We start from the raw sequence: 17,712 nt of genomic DNA on the forward strand, positions 1-17,712 counted from the left end.
GTGGCACATATATACAATGGAATATTACTCAGCCATAAAAAGAAACGAAATGGAGGTATTTGTAGTGAGGTGGATGGAGTTAGAGTCTGTCATACAGAGTGAAGTAAGTCAGAAAGAGAAAAACAAATACAGTATGCTAACACATATATATGGAATCTAAGGAAAAAAAAAAAAAAAAGGTCATGAAGAACCTAGTGGCAAGATGGGAATAAAGACACAGACCTACTAGAGAATGGACTTGAGGATATGGGGAGGGGGAAGGGTAAGATGTGACAGGGTGAGAGAGTGGCATGGACATATATACACTACCAAATGTAAAATAGATAGCTAGTGGGAAGCAGCCGCATAGCACAGGGAGATCAGCTCGGTGCTTTGTGACCACCTAGAGGGGTGGGATAGGGAGGGTGGGAAGGAGGGAGATGCAAGAGGGAAGAGATATGGGAACATATGTATATGTATAACTGATTCACTTTGTTATAAAGCAGAAACACACCATTGTAAAGCAATTATACTCCAATAAAGATGTTAAAAAAAAAAACAAAACTGTTCTTCCCTTAGGAGGCTGTCAGCAAATGCTCAGGAAATTTCATCCTTGCAGTACTGTCGAACTGGTTCCAATGCCACTCCCTTCTTTCCATTATATAAATTCTCTGTTATTTTTTCCATCAGGCTACCAAGTTTTGTGGTATTATTTGCAATACCAGAAAACCAAGCCCTTCTTCTGTGGTTATATAGAAGACATTGGATTCCTAAGCAGTTTTGCAAATAATACCACAAAAATGGCCTCGCTTAAAAGAACATGATTTTTCCCAGAAATAAACAAGAGGAGATAAACATATGTAATCAACAAGAAACTAGGCTTTGCATTCAGGTAAGTGTTTTGATAAAGAAGAGCTGAACTAGCCTTCAGATTTCCCTGGTTGGGTTAACCAGTGAAAGATACAAGATCCAAAACCCTGAATTGCAAAGGTCCAAAATCCCAAAAGGTGAAACGATGTCAGGTTGGCATCTTCGAGAAGAATTGACCTTATTAAATACATTCATATTAAGAAGCACATCATGAAAAGAAAGGAGGCGGTACAAACCGAAAATGGTGTTTACTACAAGTTTATGGAAAAGAAATCAGTGTAAGGAAAAGATGAGACCATTTAATCCAAGGAAGAAAAGAAAACAGAAAGTTTATAAATCAATGATTGAATCAAAAGACAAGAATTGCAATTCTAGAAGAGAACTCTGTCTCATGATTGGTAGTTAAGCGCCTATTTCACTAAACCCAAAGACCACCAGAGACCACATAAGCCTGAACTCAAGGGGGCTTTGGTCAAGAACTCTCTACCCTCTATTGTTTGGTGTAGACTAAACATAGATGAAGTTTCCAGCAAAGCTGCTCCTTGGAAGGTCATGGGCACTTGCTCACAGGGTTCTTTTGTAATAGAGCCAGTTCTGCTCCAGCCTCCCCCAAAAAACTACAAATTCCTTTGAAGTTAGGATCTCATTTTATTCATGTTTATATACCCATGTAGCACATATGCAAATAAGTGCCCATGGAAGGCACTTAGTGAACGTTTTTCGAATTACCACTGAGTTCTACTAGAGTATCATTTGGAATAATGGTCATAATAATAATCAAAACAATCACACAGCACCTTTCGCTGGGTGACTACCAGATGTCATGTGAAAATTCACAGGTTACTTGATTAAATCAGTATATAGATATAATCAGTACTGTTAACCATATTTTACAGAAGTTAAAATTGAAGCCTACAAAAATCCTTAATAATTCGTCAGAGGAGATGTGGCTAGCATATCCAAACTTGGGTAGTGAGAAATTTCTGCAAAAGAATGTATATATATATATATATAACTGAATCCCTTTGCTGTACAGCAGAAATTAACACAACATTGTAAATCAACTATACTTCAATAAAATTTTAAAAATTTTGAAAAAGAAATTTCTGCACACTACAATAGGCTATGGGAACTCACCTAATTAGAAGTAGAGATTCAAGTTTAGGCTACAGAGACTCAGTATAGTCATTATGTTGTGGAGTCAACACTGATGAAGATGCTCATTGATGTAGACAACATAAAAAATCGAGACATCTTTGACTATAGTAGGTGCCTACTAAATATTTGGTAAGTGAATGCAGAACTAAAGTGGGAAACTCAACAATTTTTCCAAGTCAAAGAATTGTACTGAGGTCCTAACTATGCCATTCAACAGGGAATGAATACTGATCCTTTCTTCCCAGCAACAGAAGCTAGAGAATAGTTAAGCACCTTGACTCAGAAAACACAGCCTCTTCTCAAGTCAGAATTTGCTGAGGCTTGTTATGGTGGGGCTTGCTCTCTTTCTCTGCCCTTAAATACTTTAAGGCCCTGTAGAAAAGCTCTGTAAAATAAAAGGATATGCCCCATTCATGCTTTATACAGTTTAAACAATGGGAACTATAGTATTAAAATCAATAGTAAAAAAAAAAAAAAAATGTTTTTTATTCCAGAGTCAAAACCTAAAAACCCCAAACAAGGGATATGTAAACTCCTGGCCCATGGTCCATCTGACATGTAATACACACTCTTCTAGAAATGCATGTACATGTGTGTCCTTCATACTGTTATCATAGACACAATAATGGTTGAACATTTTTCTTTTGTTGTAAAATAATTATTAGGGCATTTCAAAGCTGATTTCTCTAGAGCAGCGGTCCCCAACCTTTTTGGACAAGGGACTGGTTTCGTGGAAGACAATTTTTCCATAGATGGCAGGGGGGATGGTTCAGGCAGTAATGCAAGCCATGGGGAGCGCTGGGGAGCTGCAGATGAAGCTTCACTCACTCGCTCACCTCCTGTGTATGGCCCGGTTCCTAAAAGGCCGCGGACTGGTACCGGTCCCTGGCCCAAAGGTTGGGGACCCCTGTTCTAGGGTCAAGAAACAGAAAACCATTTGTAACTAAAGCATGGAGCTATCAAATTTGTGAGTGTGAGAGTGTGTGTGTGTGTGTGTCTGTGTGTGTGTAGCTGTGCAAAACCAAAACCAAAAAAGATTACAATAATAAAGAGAATTAAAAGAGAGCCAAATAACCTCATCTCAAAAGCAAAATAGGATGGATAATCACATATTTCAACCAAATGAATGTTCATCAAAATGCCCTTTGCTAAGGCAGCAAAGAAGATGTACTGAGATTCTAAACCAAGTAGAATAGATAAGATGTAACTAAATGTTTCCTTTAAAACTTTTGCCACACAATATAATTGTATTTTAAGCCTTAAGGAGAATTGTTCTGAAAGTGTTTCCTTTGTTACTCACAAGCTAATCTTTATTTAATAGTGATTTATTATTTGCCTTACTTCCCAATATAAGTGCTAGAAAAGCAATGTATACATCACTTATATTTCAAATGAAATTTTTCAAACAACTGTCTGCTATATTCCTGCTCTGTTGTAATCCATTCTCTATGTAGCAGCCAAAATGATCTTTTAAAGCCATACATCAGATCATATCTTTCTCTTGTTAAGAAAGTATTTCAACCTAATTTAATCCAAACTCACAGTGACCTAAAACGTCCTCGAAAATCTGACCCTTGCCTTCCTCTCCATCCTCAAATCCTACCACCCTTACCTGTGGTTAGGTTAACCAAAACAAATGGTTTTGTTTCTCATTACAAGAAGCTTATCCCACCACTGACTTTTTGTGCTGGTTGTTCCCTCTTCCCGACCACCCTGCCCATATATCTTCCTGTGGCTGACTCCTTTTTGTCATCCAGGGCTAACCTCATCATGAGGCCTTCCCTGACCATCCAACCTAAAAGAGCCCCAGCCCACCCTCTCTCATAGCACATACAGCTATATGAAGTCATTCTGTTAATTTCTTTGTTTACTTCTTCTTCCTCTCTCTCTCTCTCTCTCTCTCTCTCTCTCTCTCTCTCTCTCCCCAAATAGTCCCTACCCCTGGCTATCACCACCTTCAGAAGAATGTAACCTCCATAAAAGAGGGAATATTGCCTGTCTTATCCAGCACCATGCTCCTAGAACACAGAACAGTCTCTGACACATGAAAGGCTCTAAGAAAAATATTTATTGAATAAATGAACATTTCTAAACATATTATATTTACGGATGCATTTTAGGTTTTTTTTAGAGTGAATTTTCACTAAGGCCATATCTTCAGCTCTCTCTAAAAATCAAGGACGATGGCTTCTTCCAGCTGCAAACATGCCTGGTTATGACTGCAAGACATTTGGAACAAAGAGGCTGTTCACTGAGAGATGAACACATTTTCAGGATAAAAGTTTGTTTTGCTGTAATCAAAATTCTGAAACTGGCTCTTCATGGCACGCTATTCTTGATACTCAATACCAACTAACAGAGCTGCTATTATTTTTTTTTTTTTATTTACCCAGATAAATTAGGACCCATTTAGCTTGGGGACAGCAGGGAAAGGTAGGAGACTCAGGACATTATCAATAGGGAGAAGAGAAGCAAATTTTTTTTTCTAATTTATTGAAGGCAGACTTTTTTAGCAAATTTGTTCAAAGACTTACTCCCAGTCAGGCCTATGTCAGAAAAATAGCAGAGTACAAAAATAATCCTCCTTTTAATCCTGTTCATCTTTCTTCACAAATTACAACCATCTCAATGTCTTTGAGCTATCTTCATGTCAGAGCTCTTCTCTGTGAATCTTGACTTAAATCTGAAGATATTTTAATTTTAACTATATAAAATTTGCATTGTAATACATGGCCAGTGATGTTACAACTGCTCATGATGCTAAATGCAAATAACGTCCAGCTAAATGCAAATAATGTCCAAGAATATGATTGTATTCTTTGGGTAAACCTTCTGAACATACAGAATTGTAAATAGTTTCCATGTCTGAAGAAATATACAATTGCAAGGGTAATAGGGATTCAGTGAGTTAACATCTGTGAAGTGCTAAGAGCATTGTCTGGCATATGGCAGGAGCTATATAGATGAGGGGCTTTAATTCTTATACTACAAAACGGAATTTCTAGGCAAAAACTTTGTTTAAAATGATCACCACAGTTACAGTTTCTAGTTACATTTCAAGAACTTTACTGCTTTTTTCCAAAACTAACATTTAAAAATAAAATCCTTATGTGACATCATATGCATTTAATAACCATCATTATAAGGATGTTGCTTCATTCACTAATTTCTTTTGTGATGAAAGGATTCTAATGGATGAGCTGCATTTTCCTTGAACCTCTCCAAGTAGTGTACCACGCACCACAAGAAATAGAGTAGAAACATATGGCCTTGACTCTGTCATTAGGGGCTCCCTGTCAATTGGAGATATTAGACAGTCACAAGACAAATAGTGCAAATTTACGACTATATAGAGTTTGATGCTATACTTTATCCATAGAAAGAGAGATAAATGTGGGTTAGAATAATCAGAACAGGTTTCATGAAGAGAATCATTACAGATGTAAATAAAAACAAATCAAGACTTCCAGAATTGTGATTTCTCTAAAAAAAAAAAATCAGACTTGCATCAGCGTAACATGCTATAGCTACATATTCTCCTAGAGAGATGATCTTTAGCCACCAGCCGTATATACATTTGACTATACTTCATGCTAAACCATGCAACTTCGGCATGTCATTTATGAAATATTAGACTTTCTTCAAGAAATTTTGGAAAGAAAAATACTTAAGTTACTTAATCAACATTCAGATATGAGTGTTCTGATTTTAATTATAAAAGCATAATTTAAGGAACTGTATTCACCTGTACTTAAAGTCATGCTAGCACATTAATTCCTCCGTCCCCTCCTCAGGCTGGGTGGTAATCTGTCACTGAATAGGGAGGCCAAACTTCTCCCTCTACCTACCACAAAGAAGGCTCCTGTTTCCCACAGATGCCAGTGGCATTCAGTGTTCAGGAAAAATGAGCTTAATTCCAGAATACACACCTTCATCCTTCAAGCTGAAACGTTTTGGTTTTGGCTGTTGGAGAGGGGTGGGTAGTGGGGTGGAGGTAACGGAGAAACTCCTCAGGACTCACGAGGCTCTGTTACTCTGCTCAGGACCCGAATATACAGGGCATCCTTCAGAAATCACTGTGATGCGTGATTTTTAACTGATTGCTTACTTGTCTCATTATCCTGTTTAGCAGATAAATAAGCTCTGCGCGAGTTGAATTGACATGAACCTGAGCTTTCGGCAACCACGTAAAACAAACCAAGAGGTCCAAGAGAAAGGTGACTCCAATGCTGTGGTTACAGCTTAAGTCAGTTCATACTCAAAGCAGGTATTCGAGACAAGGGCACCGATATAGGTAAAGCTGGTTATTCATTCATCGTAACAGCCAAATATAAAATGGCTTGCCAAATCAAACGTGAAATCCACGTCAATCTAAAACCATCGAAATAAGCAGGCTAGCTTTTGTATTACTACCATTTATCTTAGACAGACAAACCTAAAGTGGGCAATCAGGAGAAGGTCAATAGCACACAATGGAAATTACTCCGAGACAGACTGTTGTCTTCTCCATCATCCAGGAAAGCTTTTAGCAAGATGGCCCTGGCATCCGTATCCACAGATCAGCCTGCTACAAGCTTAGAGAGATGAACTAGAGAGGCAAAGATGTCCTCTAAATGTCATGCATTTAGAACTTCTTAGTATTTTTGTTTCCTTGATGGAAAACAGCAATTCTTTATATTCCCTTGAAATAAGAAACAGTCTTCCTTAGCTGTCTTTGGACTTCCAATGGAAAAAACAATCACCACACATCCTATAATAGCTTTAAAACCACCTCATGCTAGCGAAGGTTATAAAGGCTATGGAATTTTTTTTTTAGCTCTTTTGTATGTCAGGTCATTTTTTGATTCAGAAATAGTATATGAGAGAAACACTGAAATGGTCAGTCACAAAAATGTCATTATAGAAGTATATAAATATTAAACAGTATCATAAACTAATTTTCTGTTCACTGCACTGAACACAAGCATAATGATAGAGATGTGTGTTGTTACTTCTGTGTTGCAATTTGGAAATAAGCTTTCATATTAGGAAATGAGGAGAAAGAAGGCATTCACACAGTTTTTTCTTTCTATATGCAATTCTAATCTGGCTTTTCCCCAAAGACTGCATTACTAATTTAAGCCTATCCACAGGATATGCTGAGTTGGAGAAATATTCTCAGAAGTTTCTTCCTAGTGCATAGGTCTTGGGCAATTCCAAACTATAACCTGGAGCAGGGACAGGCCAGTTACAGGTGCTGAGGTCCACTGTGGTCTGTAACAAATTCGTGGGAACAGGTAGAACTGAGCTACTTTCTAAACTGGAAAGTAGCCGTGCTCTTCCCTTCACTGACCTTCCTTCTTATTCAACTTCATGTTTCCCAAGTTAGCAGAACTAAAGCATCCACCAGAATACAGACTACAGAATATAAGAAAATTTACTCCCCATGATGTATTTTCTTCAATGTCAGAATTCTAGAGCTCAGCCAAGTGGTATTGGGGGCATGACAGAGAGGGAGAGAAAAGCTCTTCTTGTTATGTTTGAATGTTATGATGATGCTGTATTCCATTAATAAGAATGGCACAAAAAGATTCTTAGACTATCCCAGTAATAGTAAATGCATGAACAAAATGCAAAATACCCAAAAAGTCTATTGCTTTCATTGCACTAATAATGCTCACCTTCAGTATAAGATAAAGACGAATTCAAGGCAAACTGTTTTAAAAGTGAGAGGGAAGGTTGCTTTATGTTTATAAAAGGAATAATTTACAACAAAGATATAACAGACATGAATTAACCCTGATGACATTACGTTGAAATCTAAATCATCGAAATCCAATGAAAACCATTAGAAATACAAATATAAACTAACAAAACACAAATATAATAAAATTCCAAGTTCTCATACACATTATTTGACAGAACAATTAGAAAGAAAAATAAGAAAATAAGATTCTATAACCAATAATCTTGATTTAATACCTATGTATTGAACTTTGTAACTTAAAAAAGAGTGTAAATTCTTTTCAAATGCCCATGGGATATTTACAAAATCTGATAATAAGAAGTTAACTAAAAAAAGAAAAAAGAAAAAAAACCAAGAAGTTAACTAACTTGAAAACAGTAAGATTTGTAAGTTGATGTAAGGCATCTTTTTTTTTAACATCTTCATTGGAGTATAATTGCTTTACAATGGTGAAGCAACTGACAAAGGATATAAGGCATTTTTAAACTGTTAAACTAAACATCCCTCTGGAAAGACTAATTTTAAAAGAAAAATTTCAAATTTTGTGTTATGACAAAACTACAAAATTATTATTCAAAACGTGATTATGATCACGAAAGGGGACACTATATTGTAATTGATAAACTGAACATAAGTCTAAATAAAATGTGAAGAAAATGGTAATTGTACATAAAGTTAGTTAGATCAATAGGATGAAATAAAGAGTATAGAAAGATCCAAACACATTTAAGAATTTCGTATATAATAAAGGTAGGAATTTAGAACAGCTGCAGAAACACCATTTAATAAATGATTTGGGATAACTAGCTAACCATTCAAAAGAAAATTCATGTTATTAACTTGCAAATTAAACCAACATAAACTATAAATGTATTAAAAACATAAATAAAAAAATGAAAAAGCAAAAGTGCTAGAAGAAAAAAGAAATGAATACCAATGTCATCTTAGCCTGAAAAAGTATTTCTTAACATGAAACAGAAAGCAGTAACTACAAAAGAAATTATTGATTCCTTCACTGCTTGTATAATTAAAATACTAAGATAAAAGGCGAACAATGAATATGGAAAAACAATTGCTTTTATAACAATTGATTTTATAATTATTTTTATATATTAGCATTATCTGGTCTTTGTTATCCAAAAAGTTCTTGAAAATCATTTACAGATACCCACACATTCACAAAAGAGAGGAGATAATGCCCAATAATATAAGAAAAAAAGTTCACTCTGTTAATCAAAGAAATTAAACTAATATGTATTCTGTATCAGATGAGTAAAAGGATGCACCCAGTATGTTAATAGTGTTTATCTCTGGGTAGTCAGATTTGGAAGATTTTTTTAAATTTTAATTTGTAGTTTGCTGTACTTTCTTACAATAAAATTTTATAGTTAAAGAAAACATTGCATTTTTTAAAAGTAGCTTGAGGGAATATAACACATGAAATTTAATATTCCTTAATAAGGGTAAGATGCCTGTGGAAATAAAGGGAGGTCTTTCCTTTCCAACAGAGTTCCTATAACATGAGAGCGCCTCTCCACCCTCACACCTATATATGCCAGCTTTCTGCTGCCTTTGCTGCTTCATCCCTGCTTCGCTCCCCATCCTGCATTCTGTCTCTCTGTCATTTGTGTGGTTTTTATTTTCCTTGTTTTCTGGTCCTCGGCCGTGAACAAAAATGCGAGAGGCAAAATAAGGGAAGATGTAATCAAAGTAATAACAACAATTACTGTTGCTGCTGCTGCTACAGCAATGTTATTATTTACTATTTAATACTAATACACCTTTGGGCCCAGAGGTTCCTCCACTATTACTAAAGCAATTAACCCTCTACCCTGCTCCCAGGCAAGGTCAGAAAAATACAAATAGTTTTATTTATGTCATACTAAAAGAAGAAAGAGAAGGAAAAGGAGGACACACATAAGAGAGATTGGAGGAGCAAGCACAAAGACTGTGGGTAAATTGAAGGAGCTAGAAAATATGATTCCTAGAATTTGGCTCAGGAATATTTTCCCAGGTAATGTCTCTGTCTCTATGCTTTACTCTCCACCTGGAGAGACACCCAGCCTTTTGTTCAGTAAAAACCTGCTCAAAGAATAAATCAGTGAATAAATTAACAAGTAGATTAAAGCATAAGTGTTTTTTTATTTTCTTCATTTATATTATTAATGTTCATAGCAACTTGTTTTTCTTTATTTTCAGTCCTTGCTAACACTTTCTTAACCTAAATTCTTGGAAGGAATTAGTGGGTTTTGTGATGCTTCATTTCACCAACATTTATTTCTCTTCTATATCCTGAGTCACTTCCCTTGTCAAAAGATAGTATAAAATACTACTTTGAATTATGAAATTTTTATTATCTGATTTAATTTTTCTACTACTCATATTTCATTACTTGAAAAATCTTCTAGCTTTTAATATTAATTTATTACAACCTGCTGTATTCTAATCTTGTTCGAGCCTGTCCCAAATACTAAAGAGTTTGTTATTTGTACACTTTTATATCTCTAGAAATTATATACATTATTATCTCTTTTCTCCTTGTTTTACCTTACAATTTACATTACTTGACTTTGGATCACAATTTTTTCCAGTAATTTTTCCTTCTAAATGATATGATATAGATATTTATAAGTTATCAAAAATAATCTCATCCACTACATTCGTAACAGTATGCCTGCTACTCTTTTTTTTTTTTTTTTTGCCATATCTATTTTATTGTATTTTTTTCAAGCAAAAGCATTTATTTGGTTTTCCATTTTAAACATAGCAGAGGGATAGTTAGGGAGTTTGGGATTGACATGTACCTGCTATTTTATTCTAACATAAAGTATAATCAAATATCTTCATATTTCAATTTTCTATATATGTCTTCCTTTTTCCTTTTCTATAAATACTGTTAATTAAGGCCATAGATATAGTGACCAATTAAATCACACAGATTGTTATTCTGCATCTAGAACACCGCCTGGCACCTGGCAGGTGCACAATAAACATTTGTCAAATAAGTAGACAAATAATTCCCTGTGGACCACCAAATTGGAAGTAATGGCTTCCTACTATAGCACCCTTATTCATTTAATAACTAATTAAAAAGTGCCTTTGATCAGCTTGTTGACAGATGATCTTTTGTTGGCTTTTATTGGTCGGCAGCATTAATATTTACCAGTAATAGCAACATAACGATAATAGTATAATAACTGAAGCATATGGTACTATGTCAGGCACTATTTTAACTTACATCTATTCATTTATTTAGTCCTCACAACAACCCAATGAAGCAATACTATTACTCTACCTATTTTACATGTGAGGAAATTGAAGCATAGAGTGGTTAGGGACACGCAGGAACCGGAAGAAACAGGACGTGAACCCAGGCTCTTAACTACTACACGACACTGAGCTAATATTTTAGCTCCTCGAGTATATCTTTTACTCCAACTAAGTTGTCAGCTCTTTGAGGAAAAAGCTTTATCTTTTAACTCCTGGAATGGGCACAGCCCCAATAGTAGTGCTTTATACATAACAGTCTCAATAGTTTTTTGCTAATTTTAGCTTGGTTCAATAATGTATAAGTTAATATCTAACACATAATTATAATACTATATTATTAGATTATTTGAATTCAAATAAGATGTGAAAGATTAACACGAAACATCTTTACTTCTGGTGAGACAGTGAAATGAGGCACAATAATCTGAACCTTCGAGGGAAATTGTTCAGGAACGTTTTCTGATCCCAGCGTGACCAAACCTTCTTAAGAGAGGAGAAATGGAAAACATCTGGACTGAACTCAGATGACTATTTCTAATTGAGATGGCAGGTGGCAATAACAGCAATAGAAGCTGGAGGATCTGGGGATTGCGTTGAGCATTTACTGTATGCCAATCACTATGTTATGAGATTGTAAGGAGGACAAATCATATTTTCCAGTGGTACCTTTAAGTAAGATCTATTATTATAAACAGTTCATGGATGTACAAAATTGGCTTAGAGTAACTCCAGGTCACAGCTAAGAGATGGTGGGGCTGGGACCCTGCCCCCGGCCTGTGCTTAAATAACTAGAGCATTCTAAAAGGAACGCTTGATTTGGGACTGTGCACGAAAAGCTAAAGGGAATCTTTTACACAATCCAGTTGTCTCTGTCTCCTTTGCCATCACACCGCAGCCATACTCTGTTTTGGCATTTCACAGTCTGAATTTAATTTGGGGGTTCAATAGCTTAGCAGGAGTGAGAAAAACCACCTCCCTGTCTGTATAAAGCCACAACTGTACCCACTCCTCTGTGGCATTACCATCCTGACACCCAGGATGGAGGATTGACAGAATGACAAATTTACACAAGCTTGGAAAGGTAATATTTGCAAATATCAAAAGACAAAATTCTCCTATTGAATGAAATCCTCTCTAAATACAGATAAATGGCATTGAAATAACAGGTAAACTCTGGTGTGGCTATAAATGATTTCCAAAGCAAACATAAATGCAATGCATTTTATATACCTCCTGTAAGGATAAGACTAAGCAAATAAAGTTAAAACTGGCAACCCAGAGAGATTTGGGGCAAATCAACATCTTGAATTGCTCTTGAAATGTTTGGGGGCTTAATTTAAAACCCCAAAACACATTAAGCCAGAAGAGTTTTAGATCCATGAGGGTATAAATTTAATCCACATGTTTCTGATTCATTTACACTTGAATCATTCAAGTCATGTTTTGTAAGTGCCGTCTCAATGTCTGATATCTTTGGGCATTTTTATGTCTCTCTCCTTAAAAACCAGAAGCCATATTTTTGCCAAGAGTAAATAAACTTAAAATACCTAAGTATTCCAGACAACCGTGCACAACTAAATCAACAGACTTTTGTGTAAATTCTCCACCTAGCAGTGTCTTTTTTTAATTGATTGACTTTTGCTGGTCCAATTTTGCACCATACTTTTCCATGAAGGGAGATCATATACTCAAATGAGTTCAATTCCAAAGGCCTATACATAACTCAATATATTTACCAAATCACACTGTAAACCTATGTGTAATATACTTTATATTTAGATAATGTGTGAACAAATGGACTTCTAGAAGATGGTCCTAAACTGGATTCTGCGGGAAGCAGACTTTGAGACAGAGATCCACATGCAGGCATTTTTCTGAGTACAGTGAGGTGATGAGGAAAGCAGGATCTGGCACAGGAGGAGCAGAACTGGAATGGAGTTACAAGCTCTGAAGCACATATGACCCTTCAGAAATGTCCCAAATGAGGCAAGGGGGTAAGTGTTTTGGATCCCCACACCCACCTGTCAATGTACACAGAATGACCAAAGAGAGGGGGGCACCACCACGGGCAAGGCAGCTCCCTTGGCTGAGGGTACTTTCCCCAGGGGCAAAACTCACCCCAAAGGGGATCTGGGTGGGGCACCAGTGTCTACTAAACAGGTCTGTTGGAGTTTTCTGAGAATTAATCCTCCATGAATATAAGACCTACTCAATCTTTTAGTCTGATTAGCAATACAAATTGAGCCATGTAGTCACTCAATCAGCTGGCAGAGGCTTGAGGTAAGCAAGCCCATTTTATAGAGAAATTTCAACATTTACTATGGAGATTTTATTTATGACAATGTACAACCAGTACCTGCAGGTCTTTACTCAAAGAAATTTTTCCCTTCTGTCTCCTGAAGTGACCCCCTCAAAGATAAAACACCAATAAAAAACACATACATTTTGGGAGAAAAAAATGTGTGCATGTAGAGAAAAAGGCGGTGCTAAAGATAATAATGGGGCAAAAATAACTACGAATAAGTTATATCACCTAATTGTTTCCTTTGCCTTCAGCACTTTGTGTTTAATACTTGGTTCCTTAGTTCATTCATTCAATAAACATTGGTTTATGACCTACTACTTGTAGAAGCTAAAACACAAACCAGTAATATAGCTCCTAGCTACCAAGGACCATTGAGACTAACAGAGGAAATTGGCATGTAAACATCATAACAAAATAATATCATTCCTAGTTTATCCATGATGCTGACAAAATTCCTAAATTCTAGCACCAGATTCAAATTGTAGAATGTTCAGGATTCTCCAGGACACCATTTCCAACTAATACTCCTGGGGAAGCTCTGAACACACGTTCCCCTCTCGGACTTCTCCAATCCAAATCCCAATTCGAAGTATTGGAAGTATTCCCGGGGCCGACCAATTAAGTCCTGACCTCATCAGCAGACTGGGTCCAAAGTGGAAATGAGGGCCATTACCCACTGAGCCCTCCTTTATGTGAGATTCATTTAGCAAATACTTACTGAGCTCAACTCTGTGCCAGGCACTGGTCTCAGAACTGAGGACACAGCAATAATCGAGGTCCCTTCCTTCAAGGAGCTTACATGCTAGAGGCAGAAGCCAAAAAACAACCAAATAAACAGAGAAATGTACCCCATGTTATCAGATACTGCTAAGTGCTATGAGAGTAAATAAAGCAGAGCAATGGAAGAGAGAAGAGAAAGGGTACTTTTTAAGATAGACTACCTAGACAACATGATATTTAAGAGAGGAGTCGGGGGAGAGCCACATGGATGTCAGGAGGAGAGTACTCCAGGCAAGAGAACACCAAGGCTTCAGGGACAGGAATGTGTTCCCAAATCTCTCAGAACTGCTCCTCTGCCAGCTCCTGTCGCTGACCTCACACCACGTGCTCCATGTCCACCCAAACACAAGAGCAGCCTGAATTCCCATCATAGAAACTACATTTAACGTATCTCTAAAACATACCTTTTCTTCTGGATATGAATTTTGAGCTGCATGTGTCTGAGTTGTTTACGAATTTCCTAAAAGTAGAACCTAAGTCTTACCAGTCCTTTCTCCAGACATCATCATTGCTGCTTCCACATTCCAAACCAGGGAGCACTCCCCCTTCACAAAGGAAACCAGCTAAAACAATTTCTTACAAATCACCTCTAAGATCAGCAGCAATGCAAGAATAACCAAAAAGGTCTGACATAAAACTATATGAGAGTGAGAGTCCATTTTGGTTTTAATTTTAGAATGAAACCCATTCGAAGCCCTTTTTATTTGGTACGATTAGATCCAATGATGGATCTAATTAGTTAAATTTTTTAACTAATTTAAAAATGAGTTAATTTTTTTAGTTTGGGAAATAATTCAAACATGTACACATTATGTATATACATATTTATACATTTTCCGTATTTTTTTTTTCACTTGAAGCATGTAACTATACATCTGTTCACCATCCTTTTGGTGTAGAGGCAGGTGCACAAGACACATACACAGATTTCCATTACACAGGTCTTACATACGATAATGAGAGCCAGCATCTCAAAGAAAGCAATCTTCACTAATAGTCAAAATGTTCTATTCTGTTGTATTGTTCCATCATTTGCCACTAGCCCTGTAAGACCTGGTCATTATGATGCCAATACCTTTAGTAATTCAGTAGAATTCAATTAACCATTCATTTTTTGATTTATATCTGACAAACATCTTAGTGACCAAATGTTTACCTATATGACTAGAGATGCTAGCAGAAGAGTAACAACCTTAGAAAAATCAAATTCAATCTCTACCTACACCAGAAAACACATTTCTTGGGTAAACTCACCTACAGAATATCATTTTGCTCTTCATATACTTTATACTTCTTTTCCCAATTCAAAATGAACCTCTACCCTTGAAGAGAAGGTAAACAAACTAAACAGCCTTCCAGAAAAGATCCCTGAAGTTTAACTGTGTCATAACTCGACAGTTGCCGACTTAAGGAACAGACTAAAAATTACCATTTGTTTTCAATATTTGCTTAATTAACGCTCACCTACAGAACTCAGAATCCACATTCTGGTCAATCATTTCCAATCTCTTGACATTCATACTACTTAAGTTACAGTCAAGCAGTCAACAAGTATTTAATACTCTGCCAAACTAGTGAAATAAGCATAGCAATAATAATAAATTCCTTTTAGGACTACATATTCTAGAAATGGAATATTAAAAAGAATCAGTACCTGTGGAAAGACAGAAGCAAAGACTATTAAGGAAATGTTACTTAGAAGGGCTGTTAAATGTCTTCTTTTTCTCCGTCACTCTAGAAACATCAGAAAAAATCTTCAAGATTTATTTATTTGGAAAAAGTGATTACCTAGAATGCATGCAAGACAATTTTATAATTGCCATTTGACTCTCAAAGATTTTTGTATTAACTTGTTGCTAAATGGAATTGTAAGCTAATAAGTACCTATTGTATTTTCCTGGATTTTTCAGTTGGGATTGTAATTAAATGAATTTATATGAGTTAACCATGTTTAAAACTATAAAATTCAGATACTGAAAATTTTTTAAAGTCATTAACAAGTTATATTTAAACTAATAGTACAATTATATGACATTTCTAAATTTCAGTTCCTGAAAATACACATATACACACACACACACACACACACACACACACATACACACATACACACTTCCCCCTTGGTGGGAAAAAAAAAAAAACATTAAATTTAAAAAAAGCACCATAGGGGATTTTTAGGGCGGTGAAACTATTCTATATGATACTGTAATGGTGGACACATGTCAATATACATTTGTCAAAACCCACACACTGTACAACACAAGGAGAACCCTAATGTAAACTACAGATTTTAGTCAATAATAATGTACAAGTATTGGCTCATCAATTGTAACAAATGTACTACATCAATGCAAGATGTTAATAATAAGGATGACTGGGGGTGGAGGGGTGGAGACATGAGGAGCTATATGTGAACTCTGTTTTCCACTCATTTTTCTGTAAACCTAGAACTACTCAAGAAAAATTAGGTCTATTAAAAGAGAGAGAGATTTCTAACAAACATCATGATCATCTTACCTTTGTATTAAAGTCAATCATCAAACTTAATAAAGTATCCCCCTTTTCATCAGCTACAAATTTTAAAAGTTTTAGAAATTATGCCACTATTGATGTTTTGATGCAGTAAATCCTGCCAAACCCAGACACCATCATCCGCATTACTCACTTCCTCCTTTTAGTGTATGCACCTGTACCCCATTCCAGTTTGAGGCTTGAAAATGACAGTGAACACAGGTCAAAGAGTGTCTTCAGATGTTCATTCAAATGACAAATCCAACATTTCATCCTCATCAATCAGAGAGAAGGCACATGGTGTAAAGTAGGGCATTGACATGGAAGATGTCACAATTATAGTGCATCTATGGGAATTTAGAAGCTTGGTTTCAGAGTTATTTTTTAAACTAAGAAGCTTTTAAAATATAGGGTGGAGAATAATGGCTCAGTCATTAATACCTATGCAGTTCCTCCTGGGCACTTAGGTGGTAAAGGAGAAATGGTTCAACAGAGGAATCAGTGTTGGGTGTTATTTTGGCATTCCCAAGCCTGGGTTTTTCACTCAGGTTCCATTTAGAGCTGTCTGGGGGTCTTAATGTAATGTGCAAGGCACTTATGCTCAGGCCACAAGTTATAAATCCTTCAGCCAGAACTTGCCATGAAGACCCAAGACTCCACAAGAGAAACTGAAAATAATGCTTGAATCAACTTGAAACATCAGTCCAGCAAGGGGTATCTGTGGTAGACCTACTACACATGTAATGCAGAAATAATTTTGCACACTAAGAAGCATTTTAGAAGTATTGATACATTGGTGTCATAGGTGGAGCAATAATTCACAGTTAAATAGAACGCAGACCTCAGAAAATGTTTCACAAACATAAAATTATATCCACTAGGAAATATGTTCAAAATATGAATTAAATTGTAATATATATTTTAACAGTAAAGAAAACCAAAAATTCAGGAAAAAAATTAGAGAAAAACATAAATTCAAAATACCCATGGCGAGGATGAAATTTTGTTACTTTCCATTCCCTTACAGTAGTTAACCTATAACTCCTATTTCTCAAAGTCAAAAGCCAGAACTAAGTAGAATTTTAAAGGTGACTCAGAACAAGCAAAAACCAAA

At 36.0% G+C, this 17,712-nt stretch overlaps 1 protein-coding gene across 2 annotated transcripts in view; it reads right to left on the bottom strand.

Annotated features, from left to right (window-relative positions):
• The window catches only part of PTGFR (prostaglandin F receptor), a 63,448-nt gene that overhangs the window by 36,560 nt on the left and 9,176 nt on the right, over positions 1 to 17,712 (bottom strand). Inside the window, exon 3 of one of the 2 annotated variants that reach the window (XM_082355790.1) lies at positions 13,121 to 13,192. The exons of the other annotated variant lie outside the window; for it this stretch is intronic. Coding sequence (XP_082211916.1) covers positions 13,121 to 13,192 — 72 coding nt within the window. The remainder of the gene's footprint in view (positions 1 to 13,120; positions 13,193 to 17,712) is intronic. 2 annotated transcript variants of the gene reach the window in all.

This window comes from Balaenoptera borealis, assembly GCF_965194805.1.
Source record: "Balaenoptera borealis genome assembly, chromosome: 1".
Classification (NCBI taxonomy): domain Eukaryota; kingdom Metazoa; phylum Chordata; class Mammalia; order Artiodactyla; family Balaenopteridae; genus Balaenoptera; species Balaenoptera borealis.